Here is a 23399-nt window from a genome sequence, read left to right as displayed (position 1 = left end):
TGTGAGGAACTGAAAGAGGTTCAGTGAAGCTGGAAAATAGAGTTCCTGTGAGCACGAGCAGGGAGATAAATGAGGTCCAGCCAATAGTCATGGAGGGCTTCCTGTAGGAGGCAGCATTTAAGTTGAAGGTGAAGCATCAAGTGAAGGGGTGTGTGTACATAGGGCCGGGGAAGGGAGGAAGAGAGAATGTCAGATGCAAAGGGCTTGGGTTGGGAGGAAACACATGATCTTAGGGGAACTGAAGGAGGACCAGGCAGCCAGAGAGCAAAAAGCAAGAAGGACTCTGGTTAGACTCAGGCCAGGCTGGTTTTTCCCTGGCTTTGTAAGCCATGGTGAAGGCATCAGGAAACCACAAGAAGGTTCTGAGTAGAGGGAGGGATGTGGTCTGCCTGGCACTTGGGAAAGACTTTACACTGTTCTTTCTGTGTCCCTGGGAAGTGAGAGAACCCAGTTCTCTTGGGTAAGAGCTAAGACCAGTGACTGATGGGAACAAGGCGAAGTGTCAAGACCAGGTCTGGTGGGGCCTCAAACGTCAGGCTGAGTGGATCCTGCGAGCACAGTGCCAGATTACAGGCCATCTCTGAGATAAAGCCCTGGGATGATTCTTTCCACTGTGGCCCATGCCTATAGTAGGTTAAACTTAATTTGGGGGGAATTCCCTAGTGGTGCAGTGGTTAGGACTCTGCGCTTTCACTGCCGAGGGTCTAGGTTCGATCCCTGGTCAAAGAACTAAGATCTCACAAGCTGCACAGTGCGGCCAAAAAAAATTTTTTTAACTAAATAAATAAAAATTAAAAAAAATTCACAAGTGGAGGAAATGCTAAGGTTCAGTTGGAGTATAATAAAAATAAAGATGGAGTCTAGTGGAATTCCCTGGCGGTCCAGTGGTTAGGACTCTGCACTCTCACTGCCAAGGGCCCAGGTTCAATCCCTGGTCAGGGAACTAAGATCCTACAAGCCGTGTGGTAAGGCCAAAAAAAAAAAAAAAAAAAAAAAGATGGAGTTTAGAAAAAAAAAAAAAAAACACCTCAGTTTGGGTTATGACCACCACTACTAGAATAGAAGAGAAAACAAAAACACGGATAGCATGCTTTGGGTAAAACTTTTCATTATAATGATGATAGTAGCTCACATCTACGGAATCCTTAATACCTGCCAGGCACTATTCTAAGACTTTTAAATCTTAGATGGTCAGGGAGCATCACTGAGTCCTAAAAGCAACCCGAGGATGTAGGCACTGTTATTATACACCCATTTCACAGGTGAGGACACCAGAGCATGGGGAGGTTGAGCAGCCAACCCCAAATCACATGGCTTGTAAGTCAGGCACCGTGCCTGAGCACCTTTCCAATAAGGATAGCTTGAAAAGCTCACATACTATTACAACAGTGGCTACCATTTATTGAGCATTGTTCAATGTACCTCACAAGTGTCAGCTCACTGAACCCTCACAGTAAGTCTACAAGTAGGTTCTATTACTAACCCCCTTTACAGATGGGAAAACTAAGGGTCAGGGATGGTCAGTAACTTGTTCCAAGAGCGCTGGGGGGAGGGGCTTACCGTCATCATGTCGTCACACTTCATATCAGGCTCGTCCTCATCCTCACTCTTGTTGTAGAACTTGCGGAAGAAGTTGAAGGCCACCACGGTGTACAGGTAGACCACCACCGCCAGGAGGCCCACGGTCATCAACAGCTGGGGATGGGCAAGGGGCCGGTCAGCTCCACTCTGGGCTTGCCCCTCCCCCATGCCCAGCCTTCTCTACCTTTTTTAAAAAATATTTATTTATTTATTTGGCTGCGCTGGGTCTTAGTTGCGGCACGCAGGCTCTATAGTTAAGGCATGTGTGATCTTTAGTTGCAGCATGTGGGATCTAGTTCCCTGACCAGGGATCAAACTCAGCCCCCTGCACTGGGAGCGCAGAGTCTTAACCGCTGGACCACCAGGGAAGTCCCCAGCCTTCTCTATCCTTGCCCCAGTTCGGCCCAGGTGGCCTTCCCCCTGGGGTCTCACCACCCACACCCACCCTGGCTCAGCCCGCCCAGCCTTGCCCCTCCTCACCCTACCTGCCCAGCCCTCACCCTCCACCCCTCCTCAGACTGCCAAGCTCGTCCCTCCAGGCTCACTCCCCTCAGACAGGTCCCCTCCACACCTGTTTCCCATTGTGGGTGACAGAGGAGAGGATGGTGCGCAACGTCTTGACCCCCATGGCAATGTCCAGGAGGTGGGCGGCAAAGAAGAAGTTGTTGTAGTGACCCAGGAGGGACATCACCATGTACCAGCCCAGATACAGGAAAGACTGTGGGCACACAGAGCCGGGGTCAGCGTGCATTCATGAGGGTCAAGGAGTACTCTGGGCGCCAGGGAACAGTTGAGAGTGTTGGGCATGCTCTGGGGGTCAGGGTGCCATCACTGGCTAGGGATTATTCGAAGGATCAGGAACAATGGGGCACTCTGGATGGGAAGCCATTCTGCAGGGAGTTGGGGAACCCTCCGCAGAAGGACATAGTCTGGGAATTCAAGAGTGTTCTGGGTGGTAAGGAGCCTTGGGTGGGTCAGAGGTGCACAGGGATCAGGAGTCAGTCCCTGGTCAGGGATACCTGGGGGTGGAGCCCCCAACGCCCTCGGGCCCTTCTCCTGCAGGCCCCTCAACCCCCACAGGGCCCTCCTCACATTGTCTGTGAAGATGACCCCAAACTTCCAGATCTGGTACTTGATATCGATGGACATGAGCCTGTAGGGTGGAGGGAAGAGGGATGGCCAGATGCTGGAGGGTCAGACCCTGGCCACCTCCCCTGCCTGTCCCAGGCCTGTGCAGGGTCACCCCTGGCTCACCAGGTGAGCAGCCCCGGCGGTGGTTCAGGCTTGCGCTCGTTGTGCGCCGTGATCTCCAGCGTGGCCAGATCCATGCCCAGGAGCTCGGCGATCCGCTCCCTCCCATAGATGTCCCCGTGCTTGTCCAAGACCTACGCAGGGGAGCATAGGGCCGTGCAGACACAACTAGAGTGGGGAAGGTCATAGCCTGCATGGTTGGGGGGGTCTGGGGACACTCTGAACTTTGTGTGAGAGATCGGGGGTGCATTTTTCTGGGGAGAAGGGCCAGAGCTTTCTTCAGATCCTCAGGGGGAAGGTCCCAAAGTGATAAAGGTCCAGTTTACTCAGTAGCCAAATTAATTGGGATAATTTATTATTATTAGGCAGGTAGGCAAGGAATCCTATACAACTGGCGCCCCCACCCTGTCATCTATGAATTCATCTCCTCCCACTCACCCCCTCACTCACTCTGCTCCAGCCACACTGGCCTCCTCACAGCTCCTCAAATATACCAGGCACATTCCTCCCCCAGGACCTTTGCACTGGCCGTTCCCCCTGCCCAGGACACCCTTCCCCCAGATTCCCACCTGCCTCACTCCCTCACCTCCTGAGCACCCTGCGCGAAAGAGCAACCTGTCTGGGCTGATACCCACGCACTCCCCACCCCTCTGCGGGGCTTTTTTCTTCTACAGCACTTATCACCACCTGAATGCTATAAATGTGTTCCTCCTCTGTCTTTCCAACTTGAGGGTCCAAATGTGTTTACTGCTGGGATTCCAGGTCCCTAAAACAGGTCCTGGCACACAGTAGGTGCTCAATAAACATCTGTTGAGTGACTGAATGACTGTAACTGAATGTTTTCCTATGTGCCAGATACTGCTTCTGTAGTAGGTCATATAACCTTTACAACAACCTGGTGGGGTCGGCCCTCATTACTTCACTTTGAATATGGGGGAAACTGAGGCACAGGAAGGTTGACCCCGCTAGGAACAGAAAAGCAGACAATCTAGCACCAGAGTCTGTGAGCTGAAAATAGGATGCCTTACTTCCTCCCTCAAAACTAATTTCCACTGAGTATTTACTCTGTGCCAGGCACTATGCTGTGCTTGTTACATCTATCGTCTCATTACAGAGCGGGAGGGGTGACTGTCATGCCCACTTCCAGACTGGCAATCTGAGGTGCTCCTCAGACAGTCAAAGCCTCTTGCCCAAGGTCACACATGAAGCAAGGGCCTGACGGGGTTTGGATGGCCTGCTGGCAGCAAGGAACCCAGCCCGGGAGGCCCTTCCACCTCCCCCATCCACATCCTCTCACCTTCCGCTTGACAAATTTGTCCCAGTAGTTGCTGGGGAAAGACCTGCCAAGAGAAAGAAGCCACAAGACATTAGGGTAGGAGGGAATAGGAGCCACCAGCCAGGCCAGGGCGGGGGTGGGGTGGGGGGTGGGGGTTGGAATTCCAATGCTTTTCTCACAGGAGACAGGGGGGTCACATCTCACTCAGGGTCAGGCTCTAAAGACCCCAGGCCAGGTGACTTTTGCCTGAGGTCAACTCTTACCCCGCCCTCCCCCGCTGCTGTTGTTGGTGGAGCCCAGGTGAGGCAGGCGGCTCGCATGCGGAGCTGGGATGTGCAAAGGCCCCAGAACTGCACTCAGGTGGGGGGGAGTCGGGACCAGCAGCCTGGCCCTGCTCCGGCTCCGGGGTGCTTTCTCACACTGTTTAATTTTATTTGATGATTCTGGCCCTTTATTTACCAGTTTTCTAATTTATGAGTTGATGTCCCAACATCCTGCAAAGGTGGGCCAATGAGTTTTGCTGGGGTGGGGGGGGTGAAGTGGAGATTTATTATGAATCCATGGATTTAGGCCTATTTGACGTGTGTTTCAATTTGTGGCACTTCCTATCCTTATCAATGCTCAAACTGTCCTTGATTTGTCCACGGGGAGCCCCTTCTAAGCTGGCAGCAGGGTCCTTTCAGCATGTCACCATTTTTCAGTGAGCACACCCTTGCTTTCTGACATAACAAGATAATTCAGGCTCATCTTACACTTCCCCAACCCAGCCCTGAAATCTGCCACTTCTTCATGGAGTTTGGTTTCTTGTTATGGGAAATGGTATTTAGAAGTCAAGGTCTTGGGCAGACACCATTTTAAATAGGTGTCTCTCTCTCTTTTAAGCATGTGTACTTGAATGTGTGTAAGTTAACTGTGTCTTTAATGGTGACAATGAGAGTATAGGATGTCCTTGGTATGGCTTCTCTCTCTCCTTGCACCACTTCACTAGGCAGGACCCCATAAGAAAATAACTTCCGGGACTTCCCTGGTGGTTCAGTGGTAAAGAATCTACCTTCCAATGCAGGGGACGTGGGTTCTATCCCTGGTCCGGGAAGATCCCACATGTCACGGGGCAACTAAGCCCGCACGCTATAGCTACTGAACTCGCGCGCCTCAACGAGAGAGCCTGCATGCCGCAAACTACCGAGCCCTCGCGCCCTGGAGCTCGCGTGCCACAGAGAAAAGCCTGCTCGCGGAAACGAAAGATCCTGCATGTGTGCCTCAACAAAGATTCTGCATGCCGCAACTAAGGCCTGATGCAAAAAAAAAAAAAAAAAAAAAAAGTGTCTTCATCAAAAAAAAAAAGAAAAAAGAAAATAACTTCCAACCCTTACCTAGGGCTTACAGTGCCCCAGAAACCACACTAACTCATTTCATTGTCACAAGGTCCTAGTGAGGTCGGTGCTATTATATATCCCCACTTTACAGATAAGGAAACTGAGGCACAGAGAGGCCAAGTAACTGGACCAATAATTCCCAGCTAGAGTGAGGCCAACCCAGGGTTCCAACCTGACCTGGTGTTCTTACTCTAGACATGCCTCCCTCTAAGGATGCAGCCCCATTGTATGAACACGTAAGATGGGACTTGACCTGGGGGAAAATGGAATGGGCTGGGAGTGTACTTTGGGGATCCAGAGTCCCACCACGTTGCCCTCACAACCCTCATTTCCTCTCTGGGCTCAGTTTAAAAACCAAATGATTTCATATATTTCCCACTCGTGGCACCTGGTGAGAATCGCGCGTGGGGACAGAATTTAAAATGCAGGTTCCTGGGCGCCACCTCAGACTCACTGAACCAGAATCCCCAGGGCTGGGGCCCAGGAATCTCCATGTGTCAGCAGCACCCCCAGAGGTACTTTAATGCATGGGAAATTTGTCTGTACTACTAAGAGGAGGACAAAGGCTTGGGGAGAAAGAGTCAGGACCGGCAGTGACTGGAACTCCGGTCTTTTGAGGCCTGGGCTGGGACTGGAGTGGAAACCCAGCTCTGCTTCCCCAACCCACCACGAGGCTGCGGTGGGCCCTTACGGAGTGTTGAGCACCAGCCGGTCCCACTGCCCCTTCACGTCATCGTCTTCAGGCTGCTCCGTGATGTAGAGGCCGTCAAACTCCAGCTTCCGGGCCAGTTCCTTCTCCCGCTTAAAGATCACCAGGGGCACCTAGATCATGCAGGGAGGCAAAGGGGTGGGTGTCAGGAGACCACAGCCTCGGCAGGAGCTAGGACATCTTGCTGGAGCCTTCGTGAGACCCCACATCAGAGGAGCTTTCCCAGAGTGATCAGGGTAGTAGTGGGGAAACGTGGTCAGAGAGTCAGGGCTGGGATGAGGAAAAAACCCGAGAGAGCCCAGAACTGGCACCTGCTGCAGCCTGGGGCCTCCCAAGGGAAGGAGGAGGAATAAAACAGGCAGGTGAAAGGAGGTGGAAGTGGGGCAGAGCATTCCAGGCAGAGGGAACAGCACTTGCAAAACTTCTAAGCCAAAAGAGCTCTGTTCGTCCAATTGTAAAGTATCAAGATTTGCTGAACAGTCAGTTCTCATGGAACCCATACTGAAGTTTTCGTAATACACCTTACGGGGCGTCACAAGCTTCAGGCATAGTCGATGTCAGAATCCACATCCCCCTGTTGGCACCCATGTTATGTCTGAGGCCCACAGACCCTCACAGATATTAATTCACCAACTGACCAACATGCAGAAAATAAATATTCCCGAATGACAAATTTTGCTTCTTGATCCAGAAATTAACATCGTCACAGTACCCATCTCCTCAGCTGCGACCCGTATCAGTTCCCAGTTTGAATATCACCCTTGCTAAAGACCCCAATCCTGTACTCAGTCCCCCAGCCTTACCCCAACCCTAGACCCCCCTCTGTCCCAATCACTGTGTGAGATGCCCCAGCCCCTGTCCCGGCACACATCCCATCCAAACACACACATACACACACACACACACACACACACACACGCCCCAGCCCCAAGACTGTGGTCATGACCCACCTTGAGACAGTTGTAGCCAATGATGCAGAGAAAGGCCACCAGCGTATGCAGAAGGCTCAAGCAACGCAAGGCAGGTTCCATGTAGCCCGTGCTCTCCTCCAGGAAGTAGTACACCATGTTCTCATCCTCGTCGCCCTCTGCTTCCTCTCCGGCCCCCGAGCCCCAGCCAGAACCTCCACCTGACCCTGCTCCTGACAGGTCCCCAGCTGCTGAGCTCTCCATATCATCCTCCCCTGGTGGAGAGTCTGAGACCTAAAGGGGGACAGAGGTCAGTCACGGTGGGGACCCGGTGTCCTGGTACCTGGTCTGCCACACCCAGAACTGGGCCCTCGTCAGATACAGTCTCGGCAGGACTGTCCATCAAGATCAAAGGGTGGGCCCAGGACCCTAGCTAGCAAATCAGATTCTGTCCTGGGAATCTGACTATTGAACTGAGTGACAGGAGGACTGAAAACAGAGTTGATTCGTCTTGATAGTGGAGCCCTAAAGAGACTACTTTTAACACTAATATTAACACTAATACTAAAATTAGTAGTAGCTATCATTTATTTATACAGCACCTTTTTTTTGCCAGGTACTATTCTGAGTACTTTACATACATCAACCCTCTTTTTTTTTTTTTTTGGCTGGGCCTCACACATCTTGCAGGATCTTAGTTCCCTGATCAGGGACTGAACCCGCGCCTTCAGCAGTGAAAGCGTGGAGTCCTAACCACTGGACCGCCAGGGAATTCCTCATGTTAATCCTCTTTTAATTCCCACAGCTCTAAGATGTAGGCTCTGTTATTATCCCATATTACAGATGAGGAAATTAAGGCACAGAAAGGTTAAGAACTTTGCCTAACATCATGCAGCCAGTGAATGTTAGAGCCAGACTGATCCTACAGAAGCCATGCTCTGACCATTCTGCTAGACTGCCCCTCTGTCCTGTTATCTAGATCTCGCGCAAGACCCCGAGGGTCCCTTTGTCCTTTGGGAGGCCTGCGTCTTAGCCCTCTCCTTCTCTTCCATGAGCTGCCCATTTCCTCCTCCCCACAAATTTCTCTTTAGCTTATATGAGAACAAAGAGATGTAACCAAATCAGCGGGTGTTGCAGAGAGGGGACGGCCTCCACCCAGGGGCACAGGGCTGGCCAGTGGCAGAGCTGAGCGTGGAACCCAGGACTGATTCCCTGCACTAACTCCCACAGGGCACTCAGGCATCTCTTCCAGATGGACCCAGACACCCATACTCACCACCACAGGGGTCTCAAGCTCAAGGTGTTCAGCCTGAACCTTCCTGGGGACCCTGAGCCCAAGACCTTGTCCCTGGTGAACTGCAAGGGCCCTGGGAACCCGTTAGGGGCTGAGCCTGCCGCCCCACAGCCCAGGTAAGCGCCTGACTCTCCCGGCCCCTCTTGATCAGCACCTTATAAAACAGCAGGATGAAGTTGATGGCAAATGCCAAGAAGAGGGCAAGGAATCGCAGAGTGTAAAAGTTCCGGGAGAGGTAGTTCTAAGATGAGGAGAGAAAGAAAAAGACAGAGCTCACGGTCCACTCGCTTCCCGGGAGAATTTATCCCAACATTCACCCACAACCCAAGCACCGGGGTCCTTAATATCTGGTCCCACAATCTCCCATTTATTGAGTGCTTATTGTATACCAAGGCCTGGGCTAAGAGCTTTATATACATGAACCTGTTTAATTCTCACCACAACCCTATGGAGTAGGTACTGCTGATAAGCCCACTCTCTGGATGAGGAAATGGAGGCTCAGGGTGGTGCGCTGTCTTGTCCAAGGTTACGCAGCCAAGAAGTGGCAGACCTGGGCTTTGAAGCCAGGCGGTCCAGCTCCAGAGTCCACACTCCCAACCACTCTGCCATGCTGCCTCCCGGGTGAGGGGACCCTGTCTGCTTCATCCCAGGCAGAGGACATCTACTTCCACCTCTCCCTTCCTCTTTTTCTCTCCATCGTTCTCTCCATCCCCCATTCTTCCCCCGAATCCTCACTGAACCACCCTCTGTCCAACATGTTTCCCTCAGCCCCTCATGTCAGGCTGGCCTGGAGAGGAGATAGGACAGATGGAGCCCTGGGCCCCGACCTCCCTTCTTCCGGGCTGGATGAGGAGATGAATTCTCCCCCCCACAGGAGGAGCTGGGGCTGGTGTGGCAGCTCCTACCTGAAGGCTGAGAGCCAAGAAATAGGCCACGGTGGAAGGAACGGCGCCACGGCCTCAGTTGGATTTAGCTTTGGATAGAGGATGGGGGTGGGAAGCTGAGGCCGGTGGCCCCAGGTGCGCAAAAGCGGGGAGGCTGGAATAAGGATTGTGAGCGGGGAGAGGCCGAAGAGCCAAGTGGGGACCACCTGAAAATGCTGCCCTGTGCCCAGGTCCTGCTCTGTCTGGGGACATCTCTGCTCTCTGCCCATATCGACTTCCCCACAGAGATGAGCCTGGCCCAGGTGGGCTCAAGGACAGGGTTGGGGGAGAGGTGGTGTGAGTGTTTTCTGGGAGAGGAGGCTTCAGGGTGCCCTTGCTGGGTTCCTCACCAAGAACTTCACCCTCTGTACTTCCAGTTCTCCCCAGAATTCCAGGCCCCCACCTCCAGCCCCCTCCTTCTTTGGAGGCGGGGGAGGAGGAGCTGTCTTCTTGGGGGGTTCTGGTGGGGGTTCGGGGACTTCTTTCTTCTCCCCATTCTCAGCACTGCAGGGCAGGACACAGAGAGAGTGAGCAGGTGCCTGGGAAATGCATTCATTCATTCATTCATTCAAAGCCATGCGCTGGGGCCCACCCCATGCCTGGTCCAGGTCTAGATGGTGCTGGGGACACAGTGGTGAGACAACTTCCAGCCCTGTCCCCATGGGGCTCCAGTCCAATGGGGTACAGACCCGTCACCAGACAGTGGCAGCCCAGAGTGGTCAGGGCTGGGACGAGAGTAGCTCAGGGGCTTATGGGAGCCCAGAGGAGACACCTCTTCAACTTAGGGGGCGTGTCAAGGTAGGCTTCCCAGAGAAGGAGCCATGTGAGCCAAGATGGGAAGGAGGAGGAAGGCTGAGACAAAGCACAGGAGAAGGTGTCACAGGCGGAGGGAACGGCTGGGAGAAACGCTTGCAGGTAAGAGAGGAGTGTTCATTTCTCTACTGCCTTTCACAGAGGCCCTCCTCTGGGCCTGGGCCTGGGATGGGTGATGCTGAGGTCCCAGAGTGACCAGGACATCCTCAGGCCCTGACCTCAGGAGGCTTCTAGTCCAGGAGGGAGGCAGTGATAGGGGCTGGGCCCCTTGGACCCACGGCCACTCACTCGGCTTTCTCAGGCTCGGGCTCTGGAGGCAGCTCCCCTTCCTCTCCATCCACCTGGCGGCAGGGCAAGTATCAGGGCTGAGCCTGCACCCCAAGCGCCTCTCAGACCTGCCTATTCCTCTCTGTGTCCCTTTCTGGCCGTTTCTCCTGGGCAATCTAAGTTTTACTCCCCCCCCCCCCCCGCCCCAGAAGAGGGATTATGATTCTCATTTTACAGAGGGGAAACTGAGGCTCAGAGAGGTGGAGTGCCTTGGCTAAAGCACTGTGCAGAGTCAGGCTGGCTCCAAGTGGAGCTCTTCTCCCCTCATGGACTTCCATCACCTTGACAACCGCACCCCCATGGCACTTATTGCACTGAGGGCCTGAGGATGCTTTAGGGGCCTCTGTCACGTGGACTACTTAATTCCCCACAACCGCCTGTATCTCTGAGGGTCTTTCCCAGTGTCTCTGACCCTATCTTCGGTCTTTTTAGTTCTTGGTCCTGCTTCTCCTCTAATTTGGTCTCTGGATCTCTTGCTCTTTCTGGCTCCAGATATTTTTTTCTCTGTCTCTCCCAGAATCACTACCCTCTTCACCGGGAGACTTCCTCCAGGTCTCCATCTCTGCGTCCATCTCTCAGTGTGTCTCTCTTTGTCTCTGCGTATCTCTCAGGCCCTCTCTCCGCCCTTTTCCTCTCTCTGTGCACCGCTCTCCAACCTCTATTTGTCTCTCTTTCCCTCTCTCACCCTGCCTCCTACCCCAATCTCTCCAAAACCCTGAAGCCCCAGCCCGCGCTCTCACCCCCAGCTTCCTCTTGATGATAGGGGAGCCCTCGGGCGTGGGCGGCTCCACCGGCGTCAAGTCACCCATGTCCCCGAGGCCGCCGGCCCCTTCGGGCCGGAAGGGGCCATCCTCGGCCACGGCCACAGTCCCGTCGGCGCCTCCCGGGCCGGCCTCCTGCGCCGCCGCCTCCTCGTCGCCCGCGCCCTCCGCGGAGTCGCCCGCGCCTTCGCCCGCACCCTCGCCGTCCGCGTCGCCTCCGGGCCCGGCCGGCTGCTCGCCGCGCACCTCGTCGCCCGTGGGGTCGGGCATGCCCGCCAGGAGCTCGGTCATCGTCACCTTCTTGGCGCCCTCCACCAGGCCGCCGCCGAAGAGCGAGCCCCAGAGCAGGCGCAGCGCGCCCGCCGCCGCCCCCGCGCACGCCGCCCCCGCGCACGCCAGCGCCCCCCAGAGCAGCGCGGCCACGGCCGTCGCGGCCTCGCGCGCCGTCAGCCGCCGCAGCCGCCGCACGCGCCGCCGCAGGCTGCGGTAGCTGAGGCCCCGCAGGGCCCGACTCGCCGCCGCCGCCAGCCGCGCCGTCGCGCCCGCCGCCGCCGTCCCCGCCGCGCCCTCGGGCCCCGCCGCGCCCTCCTCTGCGCCCTCGGCGCCCGCCTCCGCCGCGCCCGCGCCCTCGTCGTCGTCCTCCCCCGGCCCGCCCTCGGTCTCCGAGATCTGCGCGGCGATCTGCATCTCGAAGATGGTGTCCTCGCAGAAGCTCACGAAGAGCTCCATCTTCTCCGACTCGCCGCCCTCGTTCACCACGTCGAAGATGAACTGACGCTTCGACTCCTTCACCTGCAGCGCGGGACGGAGGGGACGTGATGGGGGCGCCGTCGGCGGGGACTTGGGACAACAGCGGTGGCAGCCACGCGCGTTCGCCGCTGTTCTAAGCATCGTCGTTTTCATTTTTGAAAGCGAACCTATATAGCGCTCGCTGTAGGTGCACTTGTAAGAACCTCAGCAAGGCTAGGCCCTGTATCCAGCATTTTATGTATGGTCTCTCATTAAAACCTCACAAACCATCCTAGAAGTAGGGGCCGATATCCCCATTTTACAGATGAGGAAATGGAAGCCCAGAAAGTCACGTGCCCGGGGTGATGCAGCTGAGAGGTGGCAGGTGTAGGATTCGAATTCCCAACAAGCTGGTTCCAGAATCGATGTTCTTGGCTTCGACAGACGGAGCATAGTGGTTGAGGGCAAAGATTCTGCAGCCAGCCTGCCTGGGTTCGAATGCTGATTCTGCCGCACTGAGTTAGACTTAACTCTCTGGGCTTCGGTTTCCCCTTATGTAAATCGGGGAATAATAGTAGGACCCATGCGTAAAAGGGTTGGCGTGAGGATTAAATGAGTTAATAGATGCTGAGTGATTAGGACAGTGCCTGGCACCTGCCAAACGCCGTATAGTGCTTGCTATTGTGGTACTGCTGCACGAGCGCTAGAGGGCCACGCAGGCAGGCATGGACTCCGGGCCGGCGGGAGAACGTGGGAATGGGAAGGAGTGAGCAAGAGGAAGTGGGTGTTTGGAGGAATAACACTAACAGAAAGAGTGTGCACGTGGGGTGCACGTGAGGGGCGGAGCTCCCACGGGGTGTACTAGAGTGTGAAGGGCCAGTGGTGAACCAGGGCTTCCTGCAGAGGCAGGGATGTGCAGACGTCCCGGGTGCAAGGATGGTGCAACAGCTTTTAAGCCAGATTGGAGAGGAGGATGAGTATACAGTGGTGCCCCAAGGGACACCGGTGAGTGTGCAAAACTTTGGGAGTTCCGGTGGAGTATGTGAAAGGGCCGATGTGCAAGAGCCTTGTGAGAGGGCACCGGGACTAAGGGGAGGAATCGGGTGTGAGGAGGGCGTGGCGGCATGGGAGGACATGGGAAGAATGTGACCATGCCCGGCTCAGTGTGCTCGGCGGACATGGGCATATGGGGCAGGCATGCAAGGGCCTGGGTGAAACCGCGGGTGGGGAGTGTAAATGTGGGAGGGGTCTACAATTCATATGGTCAGTGCATGTGCGGCAGGATGAGTGTGCAAGAGGACCTGGGAGTCAGTGTAAGAGGGCCCAGAACGTGAGGGCAGGGCTCAGGGTAGGGCACAAGCCCGGGCGTGCATGAGCCAGGTGTCACTGAGGAGGAGACTCAAGGGGCCCAGGTGTTGAGATGATGGAAGTGCAAGTCTCATGAACTGTGTGTAAGGTGGGAAGGGTGTGCAAGAGCAAGTGGGAGGAGTGTGCAGGTGCCTGGGGGCATCTGAGGAATAAAAGGGAAGTGGGAGTGCAAGGGGCAGGTAAGGAGCACGCAGGCTTGGCGTGCACTGTGAGTGTGGGCAGGAGGGCCACCTGGACAGCAGGGGCAGGGCCAGGGGCCGAGCGTGCATGAGGGGCACCTGGGAGGGTGAGAGAATGGGGGATGGGAACCACATGCAGGCTAAGTGTGTGAGGTGGGCTGGGGCCGTGCCAGGGCTATGTGAGCGTACTTTGGAGCAAGTGAGTGTGTAAGGGGCGTTCAAACACTTGTAGGCTGGGCATATTCGGGGCACATCAGGTCAAGGAGTAGGCCTGGCCACCAAGGACACGCAGGGGCTCTTGTGGGTGAGTTGGTGAGGGTGGTCCAAGTGCTCATGAATGAGCATGGGTGTGCCAGGGCATGTGTGGATGAATGAGTGAGGGCGGGCAACCATATGGCATGCCAGGGCTGCAGGAATGCACACTGGCATCCTCAGAGTGAGTGTGCAAGAGAGGTGCACGCACACGTGGGCCCAGCATAAGTGGGAAGGGCACTGTGTGCTAGGAACTCAGAGGGCATTTGGGGGCACAAAATGCCAGTCACCAGTCATCAGGGCACCCTAGAGCCCCCGCGGTGAGTGTGCAAAAGAGTGGGCATGGGCAGGCCAGGGCCAAGAGAGGGCACACCAGGGGCTGCTGGTAAGGTGAGCAAGGTGTGTGTAACCACGTGGGTTCAAGTACAAGAGTGTGGGTGTGGTCGCATCAGGATTATAAGAGCTCCCAGGGTGAGTTTGCAAGTGGCAGGCGTGGTGTGCGAGCAGCCACAGTGAGGGCCCACAGACGCTGCTGCATGTATAAGGGTATATGTCCATGCCGAGTCTGCACGAGGTGGGCATGGGAGAACCAGGGGTGCGCAAGGGCACAGCAGCACCCATACAACGTGTGCAGAAGGGTGGGCATGGGCTTGCACGAGCAGAGCAGGGGCACACCAGGGTCTGCAGAGCGGATGTGCGAAGCGTGCACAGCCCCATGTGTGGTCCAAGCGTGCGAGGAGCATGCCCCGAAGCCCCGGGAGGCAGGCATGCGCGTGTGCGGGGCCACCGACCTGGGGCATCTCCCACTGGGCGCGGTTGGTCTCCGAGATCTCGAAGTAGATACGCTCGATGCGGCGGGAGGCGCCCATGATCTCGATGCGGCCCAGGTAGGGCCGGAAGTACTCGAGGATGCTCCCGGCCAGCTCGAGGAAGTTGCGCAGGCGCGGGTCGTGAGGCACGTGCTCCGACAGGTTGGTGAGCAGCACGGCCACGTTGAAGCCGATGTCGCGGGCTGGCTCCTGGAAGCGGTTGGCGAACTCGTCGCAGTCGATCATCTCGTTCTCATCCGCTTCGGAGCACGAAAGCAGGAATTGGATTTCTGGACCGGTGAACTGCTTCTGGCTGTCCATGGCCTGGGGGGTGGGCAGGGGTGAGCGGGGGAGGTCAGAGGGGTGGCCTAGGGAGCCCCAATGCCTTTCCCGAAACAACTATGGACTTTTCATAAAGGGAGAAAAATCCAGAATCATATAAACAGCACCCAAGGCTGACGCCCAGCAGGTTGGTATGGGTGAGGCTGTACCAGCTACTAAAACACTGAATGTTGTGGGACTTCCCTGGTGGCGCAGTGGTTGAGAATCCGCCTGCCAATGCAGGGGACACGGGTTAGAGCCCTGGAACAGGAAGACCCCACATGCCGCGGCGCAACTAAGCCCGTGCGCCACAGCTACTGAGCCTGTGCTCTAGACCCCGCAAGCCACAACTACTGAGCCCACGTGCCACAACTACTGAAGCCTGTGCACCTAGAGACCGTGCTCCGCAACAAGAGAAGCCACCACAATGAGAAGCCCGCGCACCGCAACGAAGAGTAGCCCCCGCCCGCCGCAACTAGGGAAAGCCCGCGCGCAGCAATGAAGACCCAATGCAGCCAAAAGTAAATAAATAAATAAATAAATCTATTTATTAAAAAAAAAAAATACTGAATGCTGCATTTCCACAAAGCTGAGCCACCATCCACTGTCAGATAAAGTCCATTTTCAGAGATGGTAAGATGTGAATTGATGAAACTCAGCACTCGTGTAGCAGCTGGTAAAGAGAGGCTGCCCCAAGCTCCCTGCCTGCCGTGCTGCTGAGTCCCCGCAGGCCTGCTCTCCACCCTTCCTCCCCCCACGTGATGGCACCTGTGGTCTGTACCACAGGCTTTCTTGACCCTCTGGCTGCAGGTGGGGCCTGTCCAGTTGAGGTCAGGGAGCAGGAGGAGAATGGAGCTGTGGCATTTCTCTCCCCGGCTTCCTCCCCGTGCTGGTTGTCTCTCTCCCTCAAAGGTCAGTCCTGCCATCCTGTCCACACAGCTCCTTCTATCTCGGAGTTAGATAATTAGTCTTTCCTCCAGGCCAGCCCCCTTCCAGCTAGGGCCCTGACTGATACACGCCACCACCTCTGCCCCTTCCCCAAGGCCCTTTGGTCCCCCCATCCTACCACTTCCAGCAACTAAATAATTGGCACCTGACACAATGGAGGCCTCCAAATTTCAACTGGGAATAAAGTCGTATGCCCATCACCCCAGAACATATTTTCAGCTACTGTATATTTAAGAACTGTAACATGGGGCTTCCCTGGTGGTGCAGTGGTTGAGAATCTGCCTGCCAATGCAGGGGACACGGGTTCGAGCCCTGGTCTGGGAAGATCCCACATGCCGCGGAGCAACTAGGCCCGTGAGCCACAGCTACTGAGCCTGCGCGTCTGGAGCCTGTGCTCCGCAACAAGAGAGGCCGCGATAGTGAGAGGCCCGCGCACCGCGATGAAGAGCGGCCCCCGCTTGCCGCAACTAGAGAAAGCCCTCGCACAGAAACGAAGACCAAACACAGCCATAAATAAATAAATAATTAAAAAAAAAAAAACAAAAAAAAGAACTGTAACATGACAGGTATGGTTGGAGCCCTCTGTGTACCCTTCTCTTGCTCCATTACCCCCACCCTCCCCCAAGGTAACCACCAAGGAGTTGGTGTATCCTTGCAAAGAACTATGTGTCACATGGGTGGACCTAGTGGGTATTATGCTTAGTGAAATAAGTCAGACAAAGACAAATACTGTATGTTATCACTTATATGTGGAATCTAAAAAATAAAACGAATGAATGTAACAAAGCAGAAACAGACTCACAGATATAGAGAACAAATTAGAACAAACCAGTGAGGAGAGGGCATGGGGGGAGGGGCAAGATAGGGATAGGGGATTAAGAGATACAAACTACTATGAATAAAATAAGCTACAAGGACATATTTTACAGCACAGAGAATATAGCCAATATTTTATGATAACTTTAAATGGAGTATAATCTATAAAAATATTGAATCACTATGTTGTACACCTGAAGCTAATATAATACTGTAAATCAACTATACTTCAATGAAAAAAGATGTGTCAGTACTTCTACTACTTATATTCTGCCATTTTCTCACACAAAAAATTTGGTATCCTGTGCGTTATTTTGATTTAAAGAACTGCTATTATAATCATGTAATTTGAAACTTGCTTTTTTCACTCAGCTGTACGTTTTCAAGATCTATCCATGTTGATATATAGATCAAATGAATGCATTTTCACTGCTGTGTAGTATTCCTGTTTTATAAACAAACACTCTCTTCTCCTGATGACAGACATTTAGTTTATTTCCAGTTTTTAACTTTACAGACACTTTCATTGAACATTCTTGCACTGATCTTCAATGCACTCTTTGCAAGAGGTTCTCTGGGGCAGTCTTTCAAATGTTTTGACCACACCTATAGTAAGAATGCATTTTATAATGTGACTCAAAAAAAAAAAGATTTCACGACACAATTCTGACTTTCGCTATGTAACACACTCTGCAATGTTCTGTTCTATTTTATTTTTAAAGATGCTGGTCATGACTTAACTAAATTTCATGACCAACAGATGGGTTGCAACATGGTTTGAGAAACACTGCTCTGGGGTATGAACAGAAGCGAAATTTTCTGGCTCTAAAAAATGCTTTGTAGCCAAGAACTTTGCAAAATGCTTTCTAAATGAGTAACATGCTTTGCAAATCATGAAGGGCTCTAGAAACCACAGAGCTTGGAGACATAATCACACAGGAACTCTTCACCTTCTACCGTCACGCCATCAACCTGACTCCTTCCCTGATGATACAGTGTGACACTGTCCCTCTTAAAATCTGACACCCCCCCCCCCAACCACGCTCCACATTGTCCATTTGCCTATCCCCTTCTTCTGAAATACCTTTTTCTCTGACTGTTGTCAGTTTCCTTGGCTGGAGTCTCCTTCTCTTCCAGACCTCTAAAGGTTGGAGGGGCTCCAAGGCCTGGAATTTGCACGCTTTTCTTGAGATATACACTCGTCATGGAGATGTCACTGAGGCCCGAACCTCTGAAAGCCATCCCATGCCAATGACTGTAAAGTCTACATCCCAGCCCTGACTGCTCCGCAGAATCCATACACTTAACAGTGGAAGCCTTATCTGACATCTCTTTGTGGAAATGGCCAAAACTGAACTCTTGATTTCAAAACCTCTCCTCCCACAGTCTTACCCATCTCAGGAATAGCATCACCACCCACCCAGGTGCTTGAGTTAAAATCTTTGAGTCAGCCTTGATTCCTCTCTTTTATCTCACTACCCACACCTAATCCATCAGCAAATCTGTCAGCTCTACTTTCAAAAGATCTAGGACACATACACTTCTGCCCCCTCCATGGCCCCTACCCTGGTTTTGTCCCCCATTGGACCATCGCAGTAACCTTCTCCCTGGTCTCCCTGCTCCTCTTCTGTCCCCACAGTCTCTTCCCCCCACCCACAGCTGGAGGGACCCTGTGAACATCTGAGTCAGGTCACATTCCTCCCCTGCTCAGAATCCTCCCTTCGCTCCATCTCATTCAGGTTTAAAGAGTCCTCCCTGCAGCCAACCAGTGCCAGCACATCTGCCCCCCTCACCTCTCAGACTTAAAGTTTTCCTCTCCCCGCCCCCAACAGCCCTCTCCAGCCATACTGGCCTCCTTTGCATCCCTCTTATTCCCACTTTTCAGCCTTTACACTTGTTGTCCCTTTTCCTGGGGATGCCACAACCTCCCCTACCTTCACAGGGTAGCTTTCAGCTCTTGGCTTCAATGTCCTCTTCTGGAAAGACCTTCCCTGACCACCCAATTTACAGGGCTTACTCCACGCATGCTCTCTTGCACACCACCCTGCTCATTTCCTTCAGACCACAGATTATAACCTGAAATTATTTTGTTTCTTTACTTATTTTCATCTGTCCCTCCCCACTGGGCTGTCAGTCTCTGTTTTGTTCACTGCTACACACAGTACGTGCTCAATGCATATTTCAAATGAATTAAGCATCTTGAAAACTGAAAAGACTTTTTAACTCTGTTACAATTTTTGAAAATTAAGAAGTCCTTAAAAAAAAAACAACCTAACCTTGTCTTTTAAACCATAAAAAAATTGAAAAGCATATTGTAAAATACAAAGATTTGTAAAGAGTCTGGGAATCATATGATGCTTTGGGTTTGGGAAACCATATGATGTTTGGTAAAGGTCAAACATTTAGAAATGAGAATATTGCCATTTTGCAACCTCTAATGAACTAATGTGTCTGGGCATTGAATATCAGTGGTTGCTGACATCACAAAAGGAGAGATGACGGGACAGGATGTGCCTCTTGATGGACGTATGAAGCACCACAAAGGAAGGTGTTGGCGAAAAATAAAAATAAAAACAAAAACTCCAAACGTGAATCTGATCGAGCTTCTTGACCCAAGTCCCAGTTTACAGGAAATGCAGGGGACAGAGGAACACATTAAATGACACCACAAAGTTGCATCAGCCAGATCAAAACTGTGGGAAACTCTACAACTAGGAGAGCACTATCTAATGACAGCTATGAGCCACATGTGGCTACTGAGCCCTTGAATCATGGCTGGTGCAAAGTGAGATGTGCTGACAGTGTAAAATACATACGGATTTTAAAGACTTAGTATAGGACTTCTCTGGTGGCGCAGTGCTTAAGAATCCGTCTGCCAATGCAGGGGACGTGGGTTCAATCCCTGGTCCGGGAAGATCCCACATGCCGCGGAGCAGCTAGGCCCGTGCATCACAACTACTGAGCCTGCCCTCTAGAGCCTGCGAGCCACAACTACTGAAGCCCGCGTGCCTAGAGCCCATGCTCCGCAACAAGAGAAGCCACCGCAATGAGAAGCCTACGCACCACAACGAAGAGTAGACCCCGCCTCGCCACAACTAGAGAAAGCCTGCATGCAACAATGAAGACCCAACACAGCCCAATAAATAAATAAATAAATAAATGTTCCTTTTAAAAAAAAAGGCTTAGTATAAAAAAAGAATTTAAGATATCTGATAATTTTTACATTGACTATACGTTGAAATATTATTTTTGGTAGAGTAGGTTAAATAAAACATTGTTAAAAATAATTTCACGTGTTTCTTTTTACTTCTTTTTTTAAGTGTAGGTATTAGAAATTTCTTTTTTTAAAAAATATTTATTTACTTATTTTTGGCTGTGTTGGGTCTTAGTTGCGGCACGCGGGATCTTTCCTTGCGGCGCGCGGGCTCTTCGTTGCGGCACGTGGGCTTCTCTCTAGTGGTGCGAGAGCTCCAGAGCGCGTGGGCTCAGTAGCTGCAGTGCGCGGGCTTAGTTGCCCCGTGGCATACGGGATCTTAGTTCCCCCGACCAGGGATCAAACCCGCGTCCCCTGCATTGGAAGGTGGATTCTTAACCACTGGACCACCAGGGACGTCCCAGAAATTTCTTAATTATATGTGTTGCTCTCATTGTATTTCCATCGGGGAGCGCTGCTCTACATGACCAGCAACCCAGGTATCCATCAGATAAACTGCCAGGTAAGGGAAAAGTGATGGAGGGGCAGCAGTAGATAAAAGGAGGTTTAAAGAAAGAGCAAACAGGGACTTCCCTGGCAGTGCAGTGGTTAAGAATCTGCCTGCCTATGCAGGGGACACAGTGTTCGAACTCTGGTCTGGGACGATCCCACATGTTGTGGAGCAACTAAGCCCACGTGCCACAACTACTGGAGCCTGCACTCCGCAACAAAGAGTAGCCCCCGCTCTCCGCAACTGGAGAAAGCCCACGCGTAGCAACGGAGACCCAACAGAGCCAAAAACAAATAAGTAGATAATTTTTTTTTCTAAAGGAGAATTTAAGAAATAGCAACCAGTAGCACTGGGTGGCCTTGTTTGGATCCTGCTGCAAAGAAATTACAAAAAATTATATGTGGTCTTCAGAAGATCTGGAAATGTGAACATTGGCCAGACATTTGATGATTTAATGAACTATGGATCTTTTTCATTTTGTCTTTATTGCTTTGTTTTTAGTTAGGAGTGATAACGATATTGTGGTTCGTTAAATAGAAGGAAAGCTTTTTAAGACCATATATTGTACAGTTCCATTCACATGAAGTGTCCAGAAGAGGCAAATCTATAGAGACAGAAAGTAGATTAGCTGCCAGGGGCCTGAGTGGGGGAAATGGAAGTGACTGCTAAAGGGTATGGGGTTTCTTTTTGGGGTGATTAAAATGTTCTAATTAGATTGTAGCGATGGTTGCACAATTCTGTGAATATATCAAAAAAACATTAAATTGTACCTTTTAAATGGGTGAATTTTATAGCATATGAATTATATCTCAATAAAGATGTTTTTTAAAAGGAAGTCTTTTAATTTAGAGATAGGTACAAAACATTTGCTAATAAAAAACAATAAAGAAAACCACAAAATAGTACTAACTAAGAATAAATTAGTAGCCTGAAATGTGTTTTCACCCACCAGGAAGGGCTTCCCAAACCGTAGTAGATGTTTTGGAATCTGCAAAGTACTTATCATGGGAGACATGTTTTGCAGACTGTCAAGAACACTGTCAACCACGAAGAACTTGGGAAACCCTAAAATAATTCTATATATTTTTCTTTTTTAAATAAATTTATTTATTTATTCATTTATTTAATTTTTGGCTGCATTGGGTCTTTGCTGCTGCACGCGGGTTTTCTCTAGTTGCTGAGAGCGGGGGTTACTCTTTGTTGCGGTGCGTGGGCTTCTCATTGCGGTGGCTTCTGTGGCGGAGCACAGTCTCTAGGCGTGCAGGCTTCAGTAGTTGTGGCACACTGGCTTCAGTAGTTGTGGCTCGCGGGCTCTAGAGCGCCGGCTCAGTAGTTGTGGCGCACAGGCTTAGTTGCTCCGCGGCATGTGGGCTATTCCCGGACCAGGGATCAAACCGGTGTCCCCTGCATTGGCAGGCAGATTCTTAACCACTGCGCCACCAGGGAAGCCCTCTATATATTTTTCAGTGCAGATTCACATATGAACGGAAATGCAGAAATAAATGTCCAGAGATATGAACATCAAGAGGATAACTGTGGCAGCCTTTGAAGAGGCGGGATGAGAGTAGGGTTGGGTGTGGGGACCAAAGATAACCTCAACCATAGCTATAAGTTCTGAATTTCTCTACAAAAGGACTGTATCCCTGTATTATCTATTCTGTTAAAAATTAATAAAATATTTTAAATGATTTTCTACATAAAAATCAAGTCTTATGCATGGCCAACCCTCTCCCCCCAAAGCCAACCAGCCAACCAACCAACCAACCAACCAACCAACCAACAAAACAAACCACCATAAGCAAAGTCAAAAGACAAATGATGAACCAGAAAAAAGAAGTACACCTCATATCACTAACAAAGTTATAATCAGCCAAATATAGAAATCAAGAAGAAAAACACCAACATCCCAATAGAAAAGTAAGCCAAAGACGTGGTCAGTTCACTGAACAAGTAATACAAAAGAAGTAACATGAAAAGATGCCTAATTACACTCGTAACAGGAGAAATGTGAATTAAAACTGCACTCAATACCCTTTTTCACCTATCAGATTGGCAAAAATCCAAATATTTGACAATGCGGTCTGGTGGTGAGGCTGTGGGAAAACAGGCAGTCTCACATTTTGCTAATGAGAAGGAAAAAGGCAGGGCAAGATCTGTCCAAATGACAAATGCAGTTACCCTTTAACCCAGCAATCCCACTTTTGGAAGTTTACCTTTAGATATAACTGCACGTACAAAATGATGTACATACAAAGGTAATTGTTCTAGCCAGCATTGCTAGTGGCCCATATGGAGCCTTCCTCAACACTCTTACCTCCATCTGCTGGAAATCAGCAGTACAAATTTACAGTATCTGTCCTATAAATGGCACCTTTGTACAGTGCACAACTTGCGCAACTATCCATGGCCACCCTAATGACAGCATGTGTTGTAATGGCAAAAGACTGGGAAAAAGTGAGTGTCCATCAACAGGGAATAATCAAACCATAATATATACACAAAGTGGAGTACTGGATACCTATAAAAAATAATCAGGACACTTCCTATATCTCTAGAATATATTGTTAAGTGATACAGGCCAATGTATATAGCTTATTACCTATTATGTAAGAAAAGAGGAAAATAATATCTGGAGAAAATGATAGAAGGATACAAAAGAAACTAATGCTTACTCACAGCAGTGGGGGTGAAGGAAGCGTAGGTTGAGAAAGGGGTGGGAATGAGACTTCTCACACTTCATACTTTGTTATATTTTACTCTAAAAATTATGTGAATGTATTATTTATTCAAAAAATAAAGCCAATGCACTTTTAAAGTTACAGATTGTTTGTAACTTTGTGAAACAGATATTGAGCTACAAAATGTTGTGTACATGACATCAAATCTTGTGATTTGTGAAACCCTGAATAGTCAGGAGGGATCTTTACCCATTTTTTAAAAATTAACCTTATAACTGAAAGTTTGTACCCTTTCACCAACCTCTCCCTTTTTCCACCACCTCCCAGCTTATGGAAACCACTCACTTTTCTACTCTCTGTTTCTGAGTTTGACTTT

The 23399-nt window shown here is 51.3% G+C and overlaps 1 protein-coding gene across 2 annotated transcripts in view; it reads right to left on the bottom strand.

Moving 5' to 3' along the window:
* The window catches only part of RYR1 (ryanodine receptor 1), a 117280-nt gene that overhangs the window by 2183 nt on the left and 91698 nt on the right, over positions 1–23399 (bottom strand). For both annotated transcript variants that reach the window (XM_068529184.1, XM_068529183.1), the window contains 12 exons: positions 14539–14880; positions 11199–12011; positions 10420–10472; positions 9669–9822; positions 8550–8636; positions 7144–7395; positions 6176–6306; positions 4130–4172; positions 2836–2966; positions 2674–2734; positions 2153–2299; positions 1561–1695 (listed from right to left, as the gene is read on the bottom strand). In XM_068529184.1, the coding sequence (XP_068385285.1) occupies positions 1561–1695; positions 2153–2299; positions 2674–2734; positions 2836–2966; positions 4130–4172; positions 6176–6306; positions 7144–7395; positions 8550–8636; positions 9669–9822; positions 10420–10472; positions 11199–12011; positions 14539–14880 (2349 nt within the window). The remainder of the gene's footprint in view (positions 1–1560; positions 1696–2152; positions 2300–2673; positions 2735–2835; positions 2967–4129; positions 4173–6175; positions 6307–7143; positions 7396–8549; positions 8637–9668; positions 9823–10419; positions 10473–11198; positions 12012–14538; positions 14881–23399) is intronic.

The sequence above is a fragment of the Eschrichtius robustus genome, chromosome 19 (genome assembly GCF_028021215.1).
Source record: "Eschrichtius robustus isolate mEscRob2 chromosome 19, mEscRob2.pri, whole genome shotgun sequence".
Classification (NCBI taxonomy): Eukaryota; Metazoa; Chordata; class Mammalia; order Artiodactyla; family Eschrichtiidae; genus Eschrichtius; species Eschrichtius robustus.
The sequence above is the reverse complement of the archived record's forward strand: the minus strand, read 5'-3'. Positions and strand labels throughout refer to the sequence as shown.